The sequence below is a fragment of the Mandrillus leucophaeus genome, unplaced genomic scaffold (genome assembly GCF_000951045.1).
Source record: "Mandrillus leucophaeus isolate KB7577 unplaced genomic scaffold, Mleu.le_1.0 Scaffold484, whole genome shotgun sequence".
In the NCBI taxonomy this organism is placed as follows: domain Eukaryota; kingdom Metazoa; phylum Chordata; class Mammalia; order Primates; family Cercopithecidae; genus Mandrillus; species Mandrillus leucophaeus.
The window spans coordinates 813,840-838,542 of record NW_012105187.1 but is presented as its reverse complement, the minus strand read 5'-3'; the positions used below and the strand labels follow the sequence as shown (position 1 = coordinate 838,542).

General features: G+C 44.8%; 1 protein-coding gene across 1 annotated transcript in view; it reads right to left on the bottom strand.

Moving 5' to 3' along the window:
• LAMC2 (laminin, gamma 2) overlaps positions 1-24,703 on the bottom strand; it is a 60,611-nt gene that overhangs the window by 13,557 nt on the left and 22,351 nt on the right. Inside the window, exons 2-12 of the mRNA XM_011995335.1 lie at positions 23,290-23,478; positions 15,388-15,523; positions 12,514-12,612; positions 10,040-10,176; positions 9,121-9,243; positions 7,897-8,086; positions 5,598-5,710; positions 4,412-4,630; positions 3,658-3,840; positions 2,736-2,981; positions 227-369 (exon numbers count right to left, since the gene is read on the bottom strand). Coding sequence (XP_011850725.1) covers positions 227-369; positions 2,736-2,981; positions 3,658-3,840; positions 4,412-4,630; positions 5,598-5,710; positions 7,897-8,086; positions 9,121-9,243; positions 10,040-10,176; positions 12,514-12,612; positions 15,388-15,523; positions 23,290-23,478 — 1,778 coding nt within the window. The remainder of the gene's footprint in view (positions 1-226; positions 370-2,735; positions 2,982-3,657; positions 3,841-4,411; positions 4,631-5,597; positions 5,711-7,896; positions 8,087-9,120; positions 9,244-10,039; positions 10,177-12,513; positions 12,613-15,387; positions 15,524-23,289; positions 23,479-24,703) is intronic.

The window sequence follows — 24,703 nt, the reverse complement described above, 5'->3', positions numbered from 1 at the left end:
GTATTTGCAAAAGAGGTTTTGAAAATGGTATATATAAGAACATAAACCTGAAGTATTATCACTATACAGAATTTTTTTAATACAGCAATTTTTAAAGAAAGAAATAGTAATCACACTCCCATCCTCAGGAGACTAGGAGGGTCCTAGATCTGTGACAGAACCACCCAGTGGACACTTAAGGATTTGATTCTGTGGGGTTAGGGGTGGTAAAGAGAAGAACGCATACCTGAATCTTCACTTGATTATAGCAAGCTGGACAGCTGAATGCTCCGTGCTCACAGCTGGGGCCACCGAATCCTGGCTTACAAACACAGGTGCCATCACTTCGACATTCTACAGGCTCTGAGCCCATGGGGTTACAGTTGCAAGCTAGAGACAAAAGACAGACAAATGGAGCATTCACATCAAACTAGTCTAGAAACTGGAGGTAGAGCAAAGATACAAGGAAGGAGATCAAGCCTCCAACAGCAGAGAATCCTTCTACGCCTCCATGCACCTTCTTAATACAGATAGGTCTTAAGAATCACGCAGCAGGTTTGCCTGGTGTGTGTGCCTGCGGGGAGATTATAGCCTTTCTGGCAGTGCTCATTTTCCTCCCCCTGTTAAACTAAAAGCCTGTTAGATATTCTGCAGCACTCTGGCTTTGCTTTCAAGGTGAATAACATTTCTTCTGGGCCCATTACATGCCAGATGTAGACATCCCCCTCTATTTTGCAGATGAGGAATGTGAGCTCAGGGAAGTTGAGTAATTTGCCTGACGTTACATGGCAAGTAAATGGCAAGTGACAATGAGAGCTCAGGAAGGGCCAATGTTCTTTCCTCTGTTCTGCGGCCTCTGGTGTAGGAAATACAGTTAAGAAAGTAATACCTTTATTCATCCAATCAAATTGATCAAGCCAGGTTCTGTTATAGGAGTTAAGGATATGATAGTGGGTGAGACACTTTGATGATTACAGTGATTCTCTGGGTGACAGTGATTCTCTGGGTTGTTCTATCTTCAGTGCGCACAAAACGCTGATTACATATCTACGTGTGTTGTCATTATTTGCATACATATTTGTATATCTTCCTTATTATCATACAAACTCTTCGAGAGTTGGGATGACTTATTCACCATTATAGCCTCAGTATCTAGGTCCACACTGGGTACATGGTATGTGCTTGATAAAGGATAGTTGAGTGAAGAAATGTGTGGTATAAAGCCCGTGAAATTTCTGTTAGTAACCTAGAATTACAGCTACAATTAAAGACAGAATATAGTTAGAATATATAACTAGAATTATAGTGTGTATAGTGAGCTTTCTTTTATCCACCACTTTGAGTTAAATATTAATCATACATATGAGGAAACTGAGGCTCAGAGGGAGTAATTGGCATAATTAGCACAATATAATAGGTATGTTACAAAACTGGACTTGAACTCAGTCCTGCTGGTGTCACACGGGCTTTTCCTCTCATGAGGTGCTTTCTAGCACATCACAGCCAACCCAGAGATTGGGGTCTGGGCTGGTCTGGTCCAGAATTCCCCAAGGGATTTGTACCACTAAGTAGAAGCCTCAGGTTGCAGAGGTCCTCAAGCACTTCAAAGTGGAGACTCTTGTGTGAGTGGGAGGCTGTGAGCTCCATGCAAACCTCCAGGTCTTCATGAGGAACCAAGAGTCTTCTAACCTGGTTGTCCAGAGTGGCTCTGGACTTTGTTGTTGTTGTTGTTGTTGTTGTTTGAGACAGACTCTTGTGCTGTTGACCAGGCTGGAGTACAGTGACATGATCTCGGCTCACTATAACCTCTGCCTCCCGGGTTCAAGAGATTCTTGTGCCTCAGCTTCCTGAGTAGCTGGGATTCCAGGCACCCACCACCATATCCAGCTAATATTTGTATTTTTAGTAGAGATGGGGTTTCACCATGTTAGCCAGGCTGCTCTTGAACTCGCAACCTCAGGTGATCCACTCGCCTCGGCCTCCCAAAGTGCTGGGACTACAGGCTTGAGCCACTATGCCTGGCCCCATTCTGGACTTTATAAACAAAGTTAGGGTGAACCAAATCCTGAGTTCTGGGCACCAAGGTCAGCCTGGGACTGAGGGGTGAGTCTGTGGGGCAGGCCAGCTCCTCTAGAACTGAACTTGCCTCTAGAATATAAGATGTACAAAGATTTGAAAGCAGAGCTGGGCAAGAGGACCAGTCTGCACATTCATGCTTTGATGTGCAGCAGGCCTCAGGAATGCTCCACTACAGCTGCTACTTTGAAGCTGTCTTGTTAGGAGAACTTTCGACTCTTACCTTTCTATACATCAATTATGCTGACTTCTGAGAGAGTCTCTTAAACTACTTTACAGCCCACTCCCCTTCCCACTTGAGTTTGCTCAGGCTTACTCTCGAGTCACTTATTACTCTCCTACAACAGGTTTGGCGGCCACTTCCCTGCCTCGCTGCTTGGGATTGGGCATAGGATATGGCCCCGTGTTATCTCCCCTTCTGCGTAGGAACGTAAACCTGACCCTTTTCACTTCTCCCACCCAGCTTTAACCTAGCTCTGTCTTCCAGACCTGGCTACAGGGGAAACCTGTCTTAAGGCCTTTGACAGATGAAGAAAGGCCCAAGGTGCTCACGGGTCAATTTGGTCAGAGAACCAAAGTAACATCGCAATATGAACTGCCATTGCCCCTGCTTAGATGGCAAGCAAGTGCATATGTACACAGGCACACACAGACACAGCCTGCCTGGGGTGGAGTCCTACCTCGACACTTTTCTGCTGGATTGGGAGCCAACGGGTCCCCGAAGTAGCCTGCTTTGCACTGGTCGCAGTAGATGCCGGCTGTGTTGTGGATACACTTCAGACACCTGCCTGTCAGCCGGTCACAGTTCCCAGAGGCACTGGGGTCCACATTGTTGTTGCATTGACAAGGCTGACAAGGCCTCACTGGGCCATGTTCACCAAAGGGGTCCCCAAAGTAGCCATCAGCACAGAGCTCACAGCGGGCACCTGGGAAGGAACAAATGACCAAGCCTAGGTCGACATCCATCAGGAGGAAGACCAGATGCAGAGGCCTAAAGTTGCAAGTCACCCTCTAGAAGAACCAGAGAAATGTGCTTCTCCAGGGACCCCCGAACAAAGCCCTCAGGAGCAGGTGTGCAAGGCAGGGCTGGCCCTCTCACTCCATGCCCACCGCAGGTTGCAGAACACAGCAGCGCCACTAGGAGGCTTAACTAGCTGGCTGGGAAAAAGCAGGCAGCTCCACAGAAGTAGTAAGGTTTTGAGCAATACCCCCAAAACGGCTGCTGAAGAATCCATTCTTCTTTCAGACTGACCAGCAGAAGGATGTGACATTTAAGAGGTCACTAAGTTTTCCCTCTTTATCTCAGTTCATTAAGAAACAAACCATGTGCTTGGTCTGAAAATGTCATCTTCTAATGACAAACCTCTCAAAACAGCTTCAGGTGTTTTCCCCCATAATTGCACTCTGCTCTTGCTTAATCCACTTTACCTCTTGGGCATCGCAATATCTTATCTTTAAGACATTATCTTTAGAGTGAGCACATTTAGGTGAACCCGAAGTCATTACAATTTCCTAGAAATTCCTCAGAATAGAAGCTATTTGCACACATTCATGGCATCAGGACAGGAGGAGGCAGGTAGCGGAGCAGACCCGTGGCCTTACCGGTGACCCCGGGAGGGCAGTTATTGCACACCACCTCCTCTGTCTCCGGCATCACTGAGCAGCTGAACCCGTTATGACAGGGACAGGGCTTGCAGCTGCGGGGGTCGTGCGGATCGTTGTAGAAACCAATTGGGCAGTCAGCACACTCAATGTCAGGATTCTCATCCCCTGAATAACAGTCTCCTGGGAGTAGGTGAAGAGTGGAGGGGCAGAGAAGTGAGCAGGGTCAGACAATACATTTCCTTCAACATAGGTCAGAGCGGAGAATGTCAAAGTGCCTGAGCACTGGCATTCACCCTTGCCACAGACTCAAATCTACACACGACCAAGGCCCTGAATCTCACCCTCGCTCCCCTATCCAAAGTAGACACCCACTTCTTTTACTATCCATAACTTAACACTGTTCCCCATGTTCTCTGTGGCCTGACACCACTTGTCTGCACATTCATTTAGACCCGGACTTGTCTTTGATCTCCCCACACAATTCTTGCAACTCGACACCAACTCCCCTACTCAGCACTGAACCATGACGACCATTTCCTGTAACCTGGCACCTTTCTCACAAGCTTGTGGCATTTCCACAATGAATAGGATTGAGTGTAATAAGGCACCATGGCCATCTTCCCTGACTCCAGCTCAGCTCTCCTTAATCCTTTCCCACCTCTGATGTGAGTTCAGCCACGGTCTTTCTTACACAGCTCTCTCTCCTCCACACAACACCCCAGCCACCTGGTCCAGGTGTCATTTCACTCACCTGTGTCTGGATCACAGGCCCCTCCCCCTTGACAGTTACAAGGAATACAGGTGCCAAAAGGCCCCAGTTTCGCTGAATCTCTCTTGTAGCCAGAAGCACAATCCTGGCAGAATTGCCCCTTGTACCCAACAGGACATATACACTGTTCAACCCAGGGTGCCGGGGCTCCAGAGACAGGTCGGGCTGAAATCAGGGTCACATTGTCAATGTACCCAGTACCTGCAATTGAGAGAACAGTTTAGAAGTTGCAAGTGGTACAGTCTGAAGATCTCAAGTCAGATCTCTCTTGGGATTTTATTTTTCTTAACTCCCTAACAAAGACAGGTGGTGTTCATACATCATGCCATGTAGAGAGGTATAGCAGTACCCCACTGTGACTGAGCACACAGGCTCTGGGGTCAGAAAACCCCTCTGACTCCACCCTCACTAGCTGTGTAAATTGGGCAAGTCACTTAGCCTCTTCATGACTGTGTTTCCTCAACTATAGACAAGAAGTAACAGTGGTATTTATCTCCTGTGTCTGTTGTGAAAATTAAATTAGATAATGCATGTATTATAATCTACCTGCCATATAGTAAGAGTCAATACATTGTTACACGTTTCTGCTCCCAACTTTATTTGCTGCATCAGTGACATGGAAATGGTGCATGCTAGCCACGCTTCCTTTTTATGTGAGTGAGTGCAGAAAAGCTTAAGGAACTCTTGTTAAATAATTCCAGTTGGGATTAGGAAGACCCAACATGTGAAATTCAAAAAAAAAAAACAAAGGAATTAATAGAATACATGATGACTCAAACAGGGTAGCATAGAGTATAATCTCAAAAGGAAAAGCTGCTCAAGGAACAAATAAGACTGTGTTGTAGGTACCATTTCCTAGCTAAGGAAATGTGTCCATTTATTGTAGATTATCTTTCTCAGATAATCAGCTTTAATAAAAATTAAGTGGTCCTTTTAGCAAGGTAGCGTCATTCACCCTTCACTGGTGCTGGGTGCTGACGTCTTTTTAGAGAAACATTTCTTCTAAAAAAGCTTCTAGAATATAAAAATTCAGATCGAATCAATTATTCTAGGTCAGAATCATCAAATAACTTACCTACTTGTTTGGAGACTGCCACCACCTTAGAGAGCTGAATCAAATTAAACTAAAACCTAAGAAGAGAGAAATTAATTTCTCTTAGCCACTTACTGTATTCTCCATATGTAGCTCGGATGCGGAGGGCTGTGAGATTCCGCAGTAACCTTCGATATTCAAAGTAACTCAGCTGGGGGCTCCAATTACTGCTTGGATGCTCATTTAACCTGCATAATTTAAAATCAAAAGCTTTAAAAATCCGATTCTTACCACATACCTACCTGTTATAAACTATGCCTGAGGATATGGGAACAGCTAAGCCCCTTCCCAGTCCTGCTTAGAAGGGGGCACAGGACTGAGAGACGCCTTTTCATAGGCATGTACTTGGACCTTCCTCGCTCCATGGGGAGGGCAAACCCCAGAGAAAGTGATGGAGGGCATCCCAGTGTGGGAAGTCCAGATCCAGGGGTGACGTCACCTGAAACCATGTTGATCCCAAGTCCTTAGATACCACTTTCTATTCCTGGCCACCCATAAGCTAGTATTAGGAATATCTCCACGTTCCAGAAGTTCTGATTCTCAAGAGCAACCATTCATCTTTTTTAAAAAAAATCATTTCTTTGTTATCTGAGCACATTTTACTTACTTTTTTCAAAAACCAGTTTCCACTTTTACATTGTCCACATTTAATACTTTTTAATTTGGCATCGTAGTGGCTCACTGTAACATATCACCAGCCCCTGTGCTGTTCTTCTGAACTTTGTTTTGTTTTTTACTGAAGTACCTCATACAGGAACAACCCTACCCACCTTCATTTCATTCACTGATTTGTTAAACAAAAGTTGACTGTGCACTTGGTTTGGGCTAGAAGCTCTGTCAGGCTGGAGGACACAGACAACAGGGAGAGGTGATCACCATCCAGCCAGGGGAGTCGGGTGGGTAGACACACAGTTATAATAAGATGCCATGAATGCTGTAACAAATGCATGCACAGAGTACCATGGAAACACAAAGTGACTGTAACTTTACCTGGGATTCTGAGAAGGCTGATACAAAGGAAGAACATGGAAGCTGAATCTCAAAGAGTAAGTTCACCAAGCCTGGAAGGTGGGAATGGGCATTCCAGGCAGGAGAGCTTTGCCATTACCTCTGCCCTGGGTTAGGCCCCTAACTACTCTCCATTGAGCCACTGTGAATGTGTTCTGATGGTCCAGTTAAGGGCCCTACCCAAACTATCACCCATATGGTGCCTGTGTTTGCACCTAGCCTTCACACCTGACGATCACACTTGACTTAACAATCTCTCAATGGCTCTGCATCGTCTTTCCAGCATGGACAAGATCTAAGCTCCTTGACGTGACATACAAGGCTCAACATGATGGGTCCTTTTCCAACCTTTGCCAACGTTATCTACCCATCTTCCCTATGCATGCTGTATTCCAGCCATAAATATTGCTTGCCAGTTCTCCCCTACATTATGCCTTTCTGCATCCCCACATATATTCACAGAGAAGGGTTGCTCTTCTCTGACTTTTCTCCCTGGAAAAGCCCTGTGGACCTTTCCATTATTAGCCCACACATTGCCGCTTCCTGAAGGTTTCCCTGACTCTTCCAGGCAGAATCGGGCACTTTCCAAGACCCCAAGAACATGCACCACCCCTAAAGCAATTACCCTACTGTATTATGCTTGCTTTTGGACATGTTATACATTGTACTAGACCATGAGCTCTTGGAAGGCAGAGGCCATGTTCCATCTTTATTTCCCAGCCTCCAGTGCAGTACTGAGTACTTAGTAGGCACAGCTCCCTTCCCCAGCCTCTCTGCAAACACCATGCAGAACTCCTATTCTATAGGATACCATGCAATCCCTGTAGACACACACAAAAACATCCATAAAGTCACTCCCACCTCTTTCTCCTACCTCACTTCTCACTGCACTCCTCTCGCCGACTTAATGCTCCACTCATGCTCGACCATTTGGCATTTTCTAAATGCAAAAACCTTCTTCAAGCATTGCATTTCCTCTGCCTTGTTAACCTTTCATCCCTTTTCTTTCCTTAGAGGGCTGCCTTTCACATTTGTCATGTGGTCCTGGGAAGCTTTCCTTCATCATGCCAGTGTGGTTCAGTCATGCCTCCTGTATGTGCTCAGAACTTCTGTATCTACCTTGTCTATTTCCATCCCTTGACAAACTGCACTGTAATTATCTATTCATTTTTCTCTCCCGTTAGCCTGTCAGCTGCTTGAGGGAAGGAATAATGTCCTTTCTGAGCACATAGCAACCTTCATGGTACGTAAAAGGTGCTCAGAAAGGCTTGTTGAACAAATGAATGATGATTGAATGAATAAAGAATGGACTCAAACTTCAATCACAGTTTGCTCTAATTGACCTACTTGTGGTCTCTCTTTTTACCTGAGTGTGTAAGTCTTGGTGAGCCCACAAGGCAGTGTCTTGCCAAGTGGCATCAAGGGAGCTGTGATCCGTAGACCAGCACCTTCCAGGATCACATCGTGGGCAGATGGGTGTCTGCCTCCTCTGTCCACACGGTAGTCAAAGGACAGGCTTTGCCCATAGCTCACCTGTTGATTCCCAAGAAATTTGGCTGTGAAACAGAGTTTTAAAAGATTGAGATCAGTTGTGAAACTGGAGAGGCAAACAAATGCAAGTTTGCACTGGTGTCAGCAATTTTTGTTGAAGTCGTGTGTCATGCTGCCCCAAAACTCCTTGCTAGGAGAGTGAGGACCTGGTACTGGACATAGCTATGACACTTTGGGCTATGAAGGAGGGTTAGTTACTGAAATGATAAGAGGGCCTTGTTATAAGACAATTCCATCTATTAGATGATTCATGATGTGGCCCTTATGACAGACTGTTTTGTAAAAATCCTAGGCCTATCAGCATAGCACGACTTGTTACATAATGCTTTAGTTGACAGAATGCCTTCATAAATATCATCACATTTGCTGACAATAATTCTGGGAAGCAGGCATTAGTATTCTCATTTAACAGTAGGGAAAACTTAAGTTCAGCGAAGTTAAGAGAACAACTTGCCCAAGAATCACATATGTGCTAAGGAAATGAACTGGGGTCAGAATTCTAGCCAGTGCTTTTCCACCAAGGCACATACCACTGACTGATTTTTTTTTTTTTTTTTTTTTTTACTTACAAGTATTTGAAGTTTTAAGAAATGCTTTGTTTTTGCTTTCCACCTGCTTCTCAATAGATCCATAGGTTTGGCCACAGTCCTTGATTTTTTTTTTTTTTTTTTTTTTTTTTACTTACAAGTATTTGAAGTTTTAAGAAATGCTTTGTTTTTGCTTTCCACCTGCTTCTCAATAGATCCATAGGTTTGGCCACAGTCCTTGATTTCTTGCCTTGGTGGTAAACATAGAAACTTCTCATTTGATTAAAGGAGGCAGCTCAACCAGGGTCTGACCTCTGGGACACCCCATTCTACTCTGTTGGGGCCATTTATTAGTGACTCTCAAATCAGGCTTAACCCCCAACTCTCTTCTGGAGATGCTGCTACCCTGAATGCAAAGTGATATGGTTTCCACAATTTCTAACTCAATTTCTCTATCCTGACTTCCTAGTCCTATAAGCTGGCTTCCATAGGAGAAATCATTCCTCACATACCAGGAGCCACAAAATAGACAGGGTCTGGTCGTCGGGCTGAGCTAAACACATCTTGATGGCGCTGTGACCATTGGAGCTTTGCAGGAGACCCATTTCGTTGGACAGCCTTCCAGCCATCAACATCTGGAACACAAACAAAATCAGTCTGCATTGGAAAAGCCCTCCTCATCTATTAAGTTAAACAAGGACAGATTTGCTTGCCAACAAGTCCTAGTGGTGAGTAGCAAGTGGGGTTTTCTCAATATTTCCACATTTGTAAATGGTCCTTAAAATTATCCATGTACCTCTCTATGTGGGTCTCTACTTCACCTGCTCCCGCCCCGCAGCTGCTAGGATTTCTCATCTTTGAGTCTGACTCTTGCGATAAGATAGCAGGTTTTCTTCTGCCATAATTTCCATTTTTTATATTTATATAAACAGGCTCTGGCCTTAATGAAGTGAGAGGGTCCAGGCTTTTCAAAGGGAAACTCAGACTTAGTGTTGAAATAATATCAATTTCCAATATTTTTATAGTGCTCTGTAGCTTAGGAACTAATTTCACATAAATTAGCTCATTTATTATATGTGAAAACAGCATTATTAGTGAATGTGAATTCCAGGAAGACTCTTATACACTCTCCAAACCAAATGAATGATTCCTTTGTGGTTTTGAAATAGATGGGGATGGAAAATTCAGGGAAATAAAAATCTAATCTCTTTTGTAGTTATTCTTTTGAGTTATACGAGTGAACTATTTTCAGCCTATGACTTTTTCAAGACGTCAGAGAATGCCTGAGTGCCCTGACAAAATAATGTACATTAAATACTATAAGAGAATTGCTAAAGAGAATCCATCCTGTGAATACGGAGGTGGTTGTCTGTAAGTACAAAGCCCTATACAACATTCAAAAACTAAAACCTAGAAAATGGAAGGCTTTACCTTGATTAAAGGTAGAGGTGATCTTATGGACACTGTAGTCTGCAGAGCTGCGGCAGCTGGCTGAATGCCCATAGCAGAAACACTGGGTGCAGCCCTCAGGGTTCCCCCTATCCAGATTATAGTAACCTGATCGACACCTGCAGTAGCATTGTAGAAATCAGGATATTATAGGTTATTTTTTATTCTGTAGAGAGAATATGATGAATGAGTCATCCTCTCTCTACCTTCTCTTCCACTTGGCCCTATTAATTTTCAGAGGAGGGAAATACCAGATTTCACATACTAGCCCACCCCCAGACTGCCAGATGGAATCACAACCCCCTAAATGAGACAGCATAGGGAACATTCACTTTCTGTTCCTTTGTAGAACAGAGCCACGTTTGTCTTGGTGCTCTGGCATCTGAGTAGTTGGCCAATCCTTGGTAGGAAATTGAGTGGTGGTCAGATGAGCAGAATGCTGTGGGCAGAGATATGCAAAGCTGCCCTGTTTTGGAGCTACTGCTTAATGGGGACAAAGACTGGGAAGTGGGGACCAGGGAAGGTGAGGCTCCTGCCTCAGCATTACTCAGCTGTATTGAACCCCTCCCCAAGACCACTTAGGTGTTGATCCCCATCTCTGACTCTTGCACCTGGGCTCTGGCTCACTAGGGAAAAGTGCAGGTGAGGATATGACAAAGAAAAAGGATGGCTAAGACACTCTCCAAAAGCCAGGTGTAGGCTTGCATTCCACCTCCGCTCCCAACTCAAGCCCTCCAGTGGCTTCTGTGAGGACCATGGCTGCCAGGCGAGTCTTCGATGCTGGAGTCACAGAGAAGAGGGCAGGGGAAGCTGGGGAGGACTTGTTTATCCTCTGCTCAAGTTAACTACATCCTTCCACATGAAATAATGTGAAACAATGATGGTTTCAATGATCATTTATTTAGCACTTACGTTGTGCCAGGCACCTTGAGTGTACTCTCTCATTTAACCTCCCTCCAACTCTATGAGGAATTGCTATTTCTAGTTTTCTTAGATGAGGAGACTAAGGCCAAGAGGTTAAGAAACTCTTGACATATAGCAGGTAAGTGGCTGAGGCAAGATTGAAAATCATGTACATCTGCCTCCAAATCATGTAGTGTAAAAGCTACTGCACCACATGTTGGGGGGAATGTTCTGAGTACAGTATCACAGAAAAGCAGGGTAGCTGTGAAGGGCAGGTGCTTCAGAGGACAGTTGTGACTAAACACGCTTTGTTTTTTCTCTAAGAGCAAGAGTTAAAAGAATTATTATGATTTCTATGGAGAAGAAACCTGCCGATTAAAAGAGCTTGAAAAAACAAGGAAGGATAGGAGAGGAGCAATGGGGAGGGAAGAAAAAAGAAGAGAAAGGAAGGGAATTAGACAAAACTAACCGATTTTGTTTAGGAACGCACTGGGGTAATAAAATATGAAGCAAAGAAAGAAAGTGATTACCATAAAAGTCAGAATAGAGGTCACTTCTAGGGAGGGGGAGAGCATTGTCACTGGGACGCAGTTTTAGCAGAGGTCTATTTCTTATCATTGGTGGTGATAACATTTATTTTATGTGGCATTCTATTTCTGTCTTTTATTTTGAAATTAAAAAGGCTTTCGACGAGTGACTTCCCTTTTAACACTTAAACTTTATTTCCCTGCCTTCACCTCAGCAGCCAGGAACCCCTGAAAACACAAGTTAGGAGTGTATTTGGCATTTCCTCTGTGCAGGTATAAGTGATTGGCAGAGTGCCAAAGAACTGCTTTCTTACTTTTAAGGAAATGAGGAGGAAGCCTTGCTTCTGACACCAGCCTCACAGCCCTCTGCTAAACAACCTCTGGGAGGAAAGAGTTTAAAGCCTGAGCACAGTTGTACTTAAGCCACATCCTGCGCCGGCAGCTTGGGGGATGGTGCCTCACTGCTCCACCTCCCCCAGTGTGGCTTGGCCCAAGGGGCTCTTACCTCGCCCTCACAGCCCCACGCCCATACGTGTGTGTGCATGTAACTGCCATCCTATCCCCAGGGCAGTGCCTTTTTTGTACACGATGGTTATATATGGCCATATGCTGTGATAGGCCCTCTTACAAGAATTTTCACAGCATGTTTAATTGGGCCAGGCCTTTCCTGCAACCAGCCTGAGTCCCAGGATCTCACTATGGATTACTGCCTCATACAGAGCACCTGGAATTAGGAGCCAGCTGGTGGGGCAAATCTCTGGGGCCCTGTGCCTCTCCCACAGTCAAAACAAAGAGAAGGGGCCCAGAGCAGAGTATGGAGTCCAGTGAGATTTGGGCGCTCAGTGGTTTTTTAGTTTTTTGTGTTTTTTTTTTTTTTTTGTAAAAGCTTAGTTTTTGAGGGCAGAGCAGGAAGAAAGTCATCAACATTTGTCAAGTATCCCTTTTCCATAATTACACTCAGACGATTAATCCCTTAGTTGGCAAGGGACTCTCTCTGCTGTTTGTAGGGCCACAGTTCACACAGACCTATCACAGCGTTCTCCAGTGACAGCTGGCTTGCAGACACAGCGGCCCGCGTCACAGGGCCCTGCGATGCCAGCTGGGTCACAGTCACACTTGGAGTCTCTGGGAAAGAAGAAAAAGAAAATTAGGGACATGCTTCCAAATGCTTCACAAGTAGCACATAAAAATCAACTGCTCATGAGCAAACATCACTAAGCTGGGCAAGTCCTTCTTCGATGAGGCTTCTCCTAGCCATCCTCACCTGTGCGGACCTCTCTCACACACCTGAGGACTCACTTGCCTCCACCAGTGCTGCTCAGAGTGTACTTGGTGGGTGGCAGCTGGGCCGAGAACTGTCAGCCACTCCTAAAGAGAGCAGGGGTTTGTGCCAGAATGTAAACCAGGTTCATCACTCAACTGTTTAGTTTACTTTGGTTGACTGTTTGGCTCTGTTTACATTTTTTTTTTTTTAATTATCATTTGTTTCCCTATTGTTTAATTCAATGATGTCTGCTTTTTATCATGATTAATTCCATCTACCTGCTATTGTATTCCATTCAGTTCTTTCCGTTGGTAATTCCTCAAATGAGATGTAATTCGTATGCCATGCAATTCACCCATTTAAAATGTACAATCCAATGGTTTTTAGCTGATTCTCAGAATTGTACAGCCATCACCATCAATATTAATTTTTAGAACATTTTGATCATTCTGGAAAGAAATCCTGTGTCCTTTAGCAGTTGTGTCCCCTACCCTGCCACATCTCCTCCCTCCAGTCCCACTTCCAGCCCTTGGCAGCCACCAGTCTACTTTCTGTCTTTCCAGACTTGCCTATTCTAGACATTTCCTATAAATGGAATTATACCATATGTGGTCTCTCATGACTGGCTTCTTTCACTTAGCATGATGCTTTTGAGGCTCATCCATGTCATAGCATGTGTCAGTACATAAATTCTTTTTGGTGACGGAATACATATATTCTTTTTGGTTACTGTTTTCACTTTTCAGCTATTATGAGTAATATTGCTATGAATGTGTGTGTACAAGCTTTTGTGCAGATACCTACTTGCAGGTATCTACTTTCTCATTTCTCTTGGATGTATACCTAGGAGTGGAATTGCTAGGATTGCTGGGTTTAATGGACTTTTTTTTGTTTGTCTGTGGCAAGATTTTCTCAATGAAGGTATCAGGGCTTTCACTGAATTCTGGCACAATCTCCCTATCTCGTCCACCCCTGCTTCTGTCACCCACTTTGCACGCAGTCATGTGTTTTATCTCATTGCTCAAAAACTAAGTTTACTGTCTCTTCTCTACTGATCTGTTCCTCCTCTGCCTGCCCTCTGACCCCACCCAAATCCTGCCCAAACCTGGAGCACCCTTGACCCCTCCCTCTCCCTCACATTCCTCATCCAGTCACATGCCAAGTCTAGCAATGCTTATGGCTGGAATTTCTTTGCCAATCTTTATCTTTGAATTCTCACGGCCTCCTTCCTTCTTAGCTCCCTCTCTACTGCTTATCTGGACCATTGGACAAACACATATTCAGCATCTACTGGTTGCTCAGAACCAGGGATGCTAAGAGAAATAGGAACAGTCCCCATTCCACAGGAGTCCTGTGCCAGGGCAGCAGGCACAGGGACAGCTGCAGATAGACACCCTCGAGGTGCCTCTTCCCACTCCAGGCATGGGGACACAGAAGCAAACAAGACGGAGCCACAGGGGGCTTACATTTTAGTGGTAGAAATGGACAAACATGAATAGAAAATAAGATATGGAGTGAAACAGCAGAGTGAGAACACAGAGGGGTGGGACTGGTGCAGGAAGGCCTCTGTGAGGAGATAGTGGTGTGGGGATGGAGCAGGAGGCGCTGCACGGCTTTGGGGAAGGCAGAGCGCTCCAGGATGTGCCAAGGTCACATGCACTTGGCTCTTTGAAGAAGGGAAGGAAGGCTGGTGTGGCTTCCCTGCAGAGTGCAGGGAGCAGGGAGGGAAGCGGTGAGAAATCAAGCAGGCACCTAGGTTGAGGGTGGAGAGGGAGGAGGACCTTGAAGGACCTTGATAAGTTTTATCTCATTCTGATTTGGGTCAGGGAGGTGGAGCTAACAGAGGGTTATGTTTTAAAAGGGTTACAAAGGAGGAGTGGGGCAGGGGTGATCTCTGAAGACCATCTGAAAGGGTCAGGGAAAGCTGGACCAGAACAAATGCCAAGAGAGTATGAGAACTGGGGACCTTGACAACTGGGACAATGCAGTGTGGCTGAAGGGCAGTTCCTGTCCCAGCAAGGAGCCAGCAAAGTGGGCAATGGGACGCGCCTCCTCTGTGAGAGCCTTGCTAGCCAGTGCCCAGTGCTTCACTGCCAAGCCCCCACCAAGCCATCCCAACGCTTGCCAGCTCTGCATCTCTGCAGATTGGTTATGTGATATTTAATGCATACTCACTCATCTTCCGAAAAAAATTTGAGCAGGGATACAGGACATTCCAAACTAAAGGGGATCAAGATTATGCAGAAAAGCTCTACCCAAATTCACTGGGGCCAAAATGAGTGCCAGGTTACTTGAAGGACTCGTCGCCTCCCTTCATCTAGAGGGAAGCTGTTGCCAGAGAGAAGGACATGGACTCTGGACCCAAAACCCTGAGCTTAAGCATTAGGTCCAGCCTCACCAGTAACATCAGGCAACTTAACCTCATCTTGTTTAAGTTTCTTATCTTTGAAATGCATATAATGATAATCTCAACCTCTTAGGGGTATTGTGAGGATTCAAGTAGATAGCCCACATCATGTACTCTCAAAGCAGTGTTTGGCACAGGGTAGGGGCTCAGTAAACACAAGTGGTTGCTAAGATTTCTATAATTGTCATCACTGAGTTAGTGACAGCAATGGTGGGATGTAGATGCTCACAGCAGTCTCTGGTCTTGGGTGCACCCCGCATCCGTGAGCATATGGAAGCCTGGCAGACATCGGTCGCATCTGGCTCCTGTCACGCCCGGTTTACAGCTGCACCGTCCGGAGTTGTCACATCGAGCACTAAGAGAACCTGAAACCCACAAGGTAGGGGAAAGGAAAGAAGAAGAGGAACTATTTAATGTATGCGGCATTGGAAGCAACTATCACCCTATGGGTGCTCCGTAAACACGAAGTAAGAAGCACCATCTGCTGCCTTTAACAGTCACTTCACATCGTCTGCGTGTTCTTCCACCCACCGGGGACGGTGCTGACAGCCGAGGATGTCTTCCTCAGGGAGAAGAATTAAATTACTCATAAAAGCATTTGTCTCTGTCTGTCTGCTCTGATTGTGACAGTAGGTAGCATATAGCTCACCGCTTTTTAAAAGAAGTCCATCAAATCTTTAAGATCTCAAGGAAAATTTGTGAATGAGCACATTGGCCTCCTAGAAGAGAGTTCGTATCTGAAAGTGAGCAGCATTCTTTCTTATCCCTGGCAGGCAAAGCCATCTTTTAAGGGTCAGTGCTTATACGGTATGATTTTTATGAGCTTAAAAAGGGCTATTAACCAAAAATATCCACCTGCCAAGAGTGCTGGAGAGTATCCCCTGTGGTGCGCCCCCCGGCGGGATGCATCCTGTGTGCCTTTCCTAGGGGACTGTACTTGTCTTATGATTCCACTTTTTACAGATATGCTCCTAGTTGTAAATGGGTCCTCTCAGATTGAGTGTTCATGAAAAACTCAGGGCAACAAAATGTGTCACCGTGGGATGCCGCCAGATCTCACCACCTGCCCTTCCACACTCACTCCCATTCCAGCCTCCACTTTCTCTCACCTGGGCCCTGCCTCACACTCTCCTCCCTGCCTCCATCCTTGCCTCTCCATACTCCACAGAGAAGTCAGGATGTTCTTTAAAAATGTAATTCAGATATTTAGGTCCTCCAGTGCCCCGCCTCCCCCAAGCAGAATAAGATGCCGACTCTGTATCATGGCCTGCAAGACCGTACCTCTCTTACCTCATCTCCTACCCTCCTTCACTAGGTTCCAGCGACCCAACTCTCTTGGTTGGGGCAAAGTGCTAAGCAGCTTCCCTCAAGGTGTTTGCACTTGCTGCTCCCTCAGTCTGGAATGCTCTTTCCTCAAACTTCCCCTAGTTGGCACATCCTCAGCACTCGGGTCTTGATTAAATATTACTTTTCTAGAGAAATCTTCTCTGACTCCTGCATCTAAAATCCCATCCCACCCCTACCCCAGTCCTCAGCCCTACTTGACTTAGGATGATCTCACCTTATATCACCTGCTGTATTCCCACTGCTCAGCATTGTGCCTGACACAAGGCAGGTGCCCAGAAATCTGTCCAACTAATGTGTGTATGCCAAGGAAGAGGGCTGGGCTGTTGTGGAAGGAGCTGAGAGAAAGCCAAAAGATGAGGTGGAAGGCTAGCTAGGTACACCTCAGCTACCTTATAATCCCCCTGCAGTTCAGTGGAATTGTAAAATAATCTGGGTATCTTTTTTTTTTTTTTTTTTTTGAGACGAAGTTTCGTTCCTGTTGGCAACTTCCAACTCCCGGGTTCAAGTGATTTTCCTGCCTCAGCCCCCCAAGTAGCTCGGATTACAGGCATGCACCACCATGCCCAGCTAATTCTGTATTTTTAGTAGAGACGGGGGTTTCTCCCTGTTGGCCAGGCTGGTCTCGAACTCCCAACCTTAGGTGATCCACCTGCCTTGGCCTCCCAAAGTGCTGGGATTACAGGCATGAGCCACCGCACCTGGCTATAATCTGGATATCTTTTTTTTTTTTTTTTTTTTTTTTTGAGATGGAGTCTTGCTCTGTTGCCAGGCAGTGGTATGATCTCGGCTCATTGCAACCTCTGCCTCCCTGGCTCAAGCGATTCCCCTTCCTCAGTCTCCTGAGCAGCTGGGACTACAGGTGTGTGCCACCATGCCTAATTTGTATTTTAGTAGAGACGGGATTTCACCATGTTGGCCAGGCTGGTCTCAAACTCCTGACCTCATGATCCACCTGCCTCAGCCTCCCAAAGTGCTGGGATTATAGGCATGAGCCACTGCGCCCGGCCTGTATCTTAAGTATCTGTAATGATTAGGCTATCCATAGTCTATGAAGCCAAGGGAACATTGACCAGTCTCTACATGTTTGTTTTTTAAATCTATTACCTTTCTGTGAACTTTTAATTCACTAGTAGAAGTCAAATCGATAAAGGTATCAGTTCTGTGTCTATATGAAGACTTTATGCAGTATGTGGAATGTGAAATAAATGAGTCACATTCACAGTTTGAGTCTATGAACATCTACATGTCAACTTTGCAAGGCTTGAAGGAGCGTTCAGTGATAATAGCGTAAATGACATTTTTTGAGCATCTCCTTAGATGTTGAGTTAGGCACTTTATATGTATTAGCTCACGCTATTTAGTAGTGAATTAAACGTTCACAGCAGAATAACAGATCAATTTCTGCATAATAGGAACTCTCAGAGGTTTAGGCAGGCAGTGATAAGTTCAGACCTGCACTTAGAAAGAGAACTCTAGAACAGTCTGCAGGATGGCTTGGGGAAGGCAAGATGAGCGTGTCTCCTCCCATGCCATGATGGCCTGGATTAGAGGGGTCTCGGTGAGAAGAGAAGGAGGAAAGCATTGTGAGAGCCACTGTGGATATAGAACAAACAGATTTAGATGACTCTTGGGTTAGGAATGACGAGGGAGAGAGGATCACATTGATGACACTCAGGTCCCCAGAGTGCATGCCTGACTGGACTGTGATGCTATTTACCAAACCAGGGAAGACAGGAGGAGGAGGACCAAGATCTCAGGCTGAATCATCAAGAGAAGATAATGAGTTTAGTTTGGGATATATGAACTTGAATTTCTAGGGGCATATAAAGGTGGAAATGCTCATCTGGAGCTCAGAGTCTAGAGATGAAGATCTAGGAGCCTTCAACACACAGGCTGAATAGGAAGCCATAGTAAATGTGAGATCAGTCCAGAAGTAGATGGAGAGAGGACAGGAAGTGGTAAGGACAGAGATAGAGCCCATCTATTAAAAGAGAGGATGGGCCGGGTGCGGTGGCTCACACCTGTAATCCCAGCACTTTGGGAGGCCGAGACGGGCGGATCATGAGGTCAGGAGATCGAGACCATCCTGGCTAACACGGTGAAAGCCCGTCTCTACTAAAAAAAAATACAAAAAACTAGCCGGGCGAGGTGGCGGGTGCCTGTAGTCCCAGCTACTTGGGAGGCTGAGGTAGGAGAATGGCGTGAACCCGTGGAGGAGGTGGAGCTTGCAGTGAGCTGAGATCCGGCCACTGTACTCCAGCCTGGGCGACAGAGCGAGACTCTGTCTCAAAAAAAAAAAAAAGAGAGAGAGAGGATGATCAGAGAGGGAGAAGTCTCAGGACAGGGTCTAATCAAACAATAAGCAATGGAAGGCAGGGAGGAGAGGTCTAAGGAGGGTGAGGGGAGGAGGAGAGAAAGAAGGTTTTCAGAGCCTAAGGCAAGAGAGCATTTAAATAAAATGAGAACGAAGAGAGGTTATTTGGTTTGATGTTGAGAGACTTCATGCTCATTGCTCTGTGAGTGGTGGGCAGAAGGAAGGAAATTTCCTTTCTGAATAATGCTCTGATGAGTAACATTAAATAGAAGTCCCTAATGATGAAATGTGGTTGTTTTTAACATGAATGGATGCTGATTTGGGTACCAGAAACACATTTTTTCTCCATTCGAATTAATGGTAATTACACTTTCAACTTCAGAAAACTCACCTTGCAGTAGTTTTTCAGAAATGAATTATTTTTATAAAGTGGGGGAAGACGGTCATTTGGGCTCTAACTCTGAATATGACTAACTTATTTCATGTTCCAAAACAATAGCACTGGTTCTTCAAAGTCTCACTCAAAAAAAACTACCTGCCCCAATTCCCACATCATGAACTGTACTTAGGGATTGTGAACAATTGGTTTTAAAGAATAGACAAGGAATAACTTCCTGTTTCAAATTTGTGTCCCAGTAAGCACATTCATGGTTTATGTAGATACAGTCTACATGCATTTGAAGACTCAGGAAGGTATTAAAAACTGATTAATATTTAAAATTGAGGGCCGAGCATGGTGGCTCATACTTGTAATACCAGCAGTTAGGGGAGGCTGAGGCAGGAGGATTGCTTGAGCCGAGGAATTTGAGACCAGTCTGGGCAACATAGACCCTGTCTCTACGAAAAAATTAAAAATTAGTCAGGCATGGTGGAACACACCAGTAGTCCCAGCTACTCAGCAGGCTGAGGGAGGAGGACTGCTTGAGCCCAGGAGTTTGAGGTTGCAGTAAGCCATGATGGAGCCGCTATACTCCAGCCTTGGCCACACAGTGAGATCTTGTCCCAAAACAACAACAACAAACCCAATAAAAACAAATAAACAAAAAATATAAACTGAGAGAATTTGCCTCCTTTTGAGAACCCTTTTAAAAATATATACACTTGCATTTAAAAACATGTTTTAAATAATTACTCAAATGGTATAGTCTGAATAATACACTGTCAGCATCAAAGATACGTGAAAAATATAAAATTAAGAGAGTAAGTCCAATATCACATAGTCCTCAAAAACTTAGCTGTCATGGGGGGAAAAACTTGCACACACAGTGAATTTCAAAGTATCTGCAAAAGGTTATCAGGGCTTAAATATGCGGCTGGAAGAGCTGAAGATAACTCAGCCCTGTTGCTGAGTCCACAAAGTCATAATCTAAAAATAAGCCTAGTTGCTACATTTATGGGAAATCGATATGAAGTCCAAAATCGGTGACTACTCTGGGGTTTATTAATGCCGTTGGCTTCATTTGACATACATGTAATGATAGCCTTTTTTGTAAGACATGTTCTTTTGCATTTGAAATTGAATATACAACAAACTCCCCTGTCAAGTTACTATCTGAAAGTGAAAAATATCCTCTGGCTAATTGGGAGATTGAGAAATCACATAGGGAATTAAACTTGTGCTAGTGGTTAAGTGACATGTGCAGCTGAGGAGCAGCTGGGGACAGCACATGGTGGGAACAGTCTCTGCCACCAATGTGTCTTTCAGCCTCGGCAGTTTGGACCCTGAAAGTTCAGTTTCTTCATCTCTTTAACAGGGGATGTGGGATGTGTTAACACAGGTTGTCAGACTGTTATGAGGACTGAAAAGGACATCATCTATGAAAATGTTTTGGAAAATTATAAAGCATTAGTCAGATCTTAGGAAATAATATCCATCAAGCTTTTTGTGTACACATAAATTGTCTGCTTTTGGGCATAGAAAAATGCCATTCTGATTTTTTTTTCTTTCATATAGAGGGAATAAGAGAACTGTTCTTGGTCAGAAGACCTGGCTTACAACTTTAGTTCTTGCAATCAGTTGCTGGAAGACTTTAGGCCATTCATTAACTTTTCTAGGTCTCAGTTTCCCCACTGTCTTAATAAGAAAAACAACTACATCAATTAACAATTTACCGAGTTGCCTGCCATGTGCTTGTCAAACACCATTTTATCTCCACAGGATCCCGTGACATAAATATCATGATCACTCTTTAACAGATGAGGATGCTGGAGCAGCAAGAGGTTAAGGAACCTGCCCAGAGTGACCTAGTGGTGGTGGTCATGTCCAGATTTGCACCCAGGCTGCCTGGCTCCATAACCTACCACTGTACTCTACATTATTACCTTTGATGTCAACAAACCTGGTCCTGAACTCTTACTCTGCCCCTTAGCTCTATAAACTTGGACAAGTTTCTTCCCCTCCCTCCCTAAGTCTCTGCTACATCATTTGTGAAATGGACAAAAACATAGCCCTCTCTTTATAAAGCTATTTGTGAAGATTGATTAATTACTGGATTAAAAACACCTAGAAAAGTGCCTGGCCCAGGGTTGGCACATGGCACATGTTAACTATCATATAAGACATAAATCAACATTGGGCTCCACCACTTCCTGCCAAGCTGTTCCCACTGAATCTGGGATATCTATTCCCCAAATAGAAAGAAGGAGCCAGTTTCACTACCACTGGGCAAGCAGTAGACTACATGCTGAAACAGAAGAGATGGCATGGTAAATCCTTCTTTCCCATCCTTCTGTGCTAGGCAGCAGTTTCCTGGTCTACCCTGAGACTAATAACCTTGTCTTCAGGCCAGGCTTTCAAGCTGAGCCAATTACATTTCTAGTTTCATTCTCACTGATCATTCCACTGGGATGACCCAACTCTGGTGACTCACAATGAAGCTGCATGACCTAAGGCAATAGGGGCTCTTCAGAGAGATTAAATGCCGATTAAAATGGAATAATTTGTCTTTTAATTTTTTTATGAAGTTCTTTGATTCATAGGGAGGACTGCTAAGTCCAAAAGATTCTGGATGCAAATTCTACACAACAAAGCTAAACTAATCTGAGTCAAACCACATTGTAACAGCAACTTAGGTGAATTTGGGGGGTGACTGCTGTGACATGGGTCTATCTCACCACAGGGTCACCCAGTTTTCTATAAGACTCCCAACCCACTCTACCAGCAACTCATGGCTGTACCAGAATCTGCCCATTTTTAGATTCTTTCAATCTGCAGCTATCAATTGGTTGCACAGACCTACTACACTAAGTCATTGCCATGCAGTAAGGCTGTATGCTTTAAGTGGATCAATATTTATCATAGGATGCTATTAAACACTTTCTAGCAAGAAAAGTTGATAATGCCAAGAAAGATAATAGACAAATGAACCATTAAAAAAAATCTTATTTATAGAACCACCTCTCTCTCCCCCTTTATATTTACTAACTTGTCTTTACTGTCTGTCCACAATGAATACAACACAGTGTGTGTATCTGTGTGCACAACAAAGATCTACAGTTATATGAATATAGTACTGTGTGGGATACTTTTTAAGAAAAAAAAGCAACTGGCCAGGTGCGGTGGCTCATACCTGTAGTCTCAGCACTTTGGGAGGCTGAGGTGGGTGGATCATGAGGTCAGGCACTCGAGACCAACCTGGCCAACGTAATGAAACCCCATCTCTACTAAAAATACAAAAAATTAGCTGGGCGTGGTGGCAGGTGTCTATAATCCCAGCTATTTGGGAGGCTAACGCAGAAGAATCGCTTGAACCTGGGAGGCGGAGGTTGCAGTGAGCCGAGATGGCACCACTGCACTCCAGCCTGGACGACAGCGTGAGACTCTGTCTCAAAAAAACAAACAAACAAACAAACAAACAAACAAAAAAACAACTAGCTCTCCTATGAACCAGCCACCCCATTAGGTGTTTCCTATTTGTTATTTTGTTTTATCTTGTTAGCAACCTAATGAAAGACTTTAATTTTCCTATTTACTTGTCTATCTCCTTTATTAGTACAACTTCATATTGCTAGCACCTAGCACAGCACTAGAAACAGATCTTTCTAATTCCTTATTTTTCAAGAGGTTGGTCAAATGGATGGCTATGGATATGAAGAACTATCTGTCAAAGAGTGCAAGCTTCCTTTGTTATCTGCCTGGAAAAGACTGTCACCTGCCTGGAACAGTTAATAATGTGACTCTTTGTATTAGAATTCAAGACAATATGCCCTTAAGGTCCCAGCTGGTTCCACCAACCCCTACTTAAGAGAAACATGTTTCCTTTCAGACTGAAACTGCTAAAAAGACCAATGTCTGGTAGGTTCCCAGTTGCTCCTGAAGTTGAACATCTCCCTCTTGGCCTACTTGCTTCCCCTGTTTTCTTTCTTTTTTCCTCCCTTGTTCCCTTCCTTCTTCTTTTCCTCGCTCCTTCCTTCCCTCTTGTCTCCCCACTGCTCCATCTCCCTCTCCCTCTTTCCCCCCTTTTCAGCTACCTTTGGAGTTACAATTGCAGGGCAAACAGCGGTCCCTTTCTCTGTGCCGGTAAAAGCCGTCCTTGCACCTCTCGCAGTGAATGCCATCAGTGTTGTCATTGCAGTTGAGGCAGCGGAATCCATTACCAGTTTGTCTGTAAAGTTCCTGATCAAAGATACACTGCCTGGACTTCCCATTGCAATCACAGACTGGGGAGGAAGCATACAAAAGAGATGGTCAGAAAAAACACCTCAGGAACTGTTCTAGCAGGTGTTTATGTTATTATTGATAGAAATTATGCATGAGTACTATATGGTAACCTAAACTCTTTGGGGGAGGAAGGTATGGGAGTGCAATTGGCAGTGCGGGGACTGTGGGGACGCCTGCTCCACTTAAAGGAGATGTACACGGTCCCCTTGCACCAGCAGTGCTGGCGGGCTGCTGCCTGGGAGAACATGGGCTCAGGTTTGCCAGACCATCCAGTTCCTCGAGAGAAACCCAAACTGTTAAATTACATTTTTATGCGGATATTTCTGATTTAAATGCTTGCAAGGAGTTCATTTCAAAACACTGTAATCCCACAGAGGAAGTCTGTGGGCTCAAGGAGACCTGAGGATGGGCAGCTGCAGACTCAGCACAGCCACTAGCCGACGGTGTCGCTGCTCAAGATACACAACAGCCATCCCTCCGGTGCCCGTCAAGGCGAGGAGCGGACGTGACTGTCTGGGCAGATGTCTCCTCCCAACGCCAGGTGTCCCATGAAGAATGACCTTTCTCAAGTGTCTAAGAAGCCCATCCTGCAGATATTCCAAAGAGACTCGCAAAGTGACTAACATCTCCATGGGGACCCGAACAGCAAAGGAGGCGATACACGGAAACAGCCAGCATAGGACCCGGCACACTGAGACACCAAAAAATGTTTCCATCATGGTCTCGGAAAGATGATGGGCCTTCAGGTTAAAAGGAAAGAATCAAATACCAATTCTGCTATTTCCCTGGGCACATCACTTCAATTTTCTGAATCTTGTTTTTTCTTCCATACAGAGTGCATTATCTGCCTCCCTGGATTGTAAAGAGGATCCCTCTGGGAAAAGGATCCTCTTTGCATATGCAATTTCATCACTCACTGCCATGAAACACGTACTGCCTCAGAAGAGACACATGCAGCTCAGAAAGGTGAAGTAACTCAATCCAGTGGAGAACTGAGATTTGAACCTCTCTGATGCCAACACCTACCCCCCTTTCCCTACGCAGGCTATCTCTGTTGGCCATGCTGCCATATTGAGAACCTGTTTCTAGGGTGTGACTTACCCATAGTGCTGACAATAAAGTCAACAGATGTGCCATCACCTGCTGAGTGGCTCCCTGTGCAGGCTCTGTGTCAGGCACTGACGATACAAGGGGACCGTGTACATCTTTTTTTTTTTTTTTTTT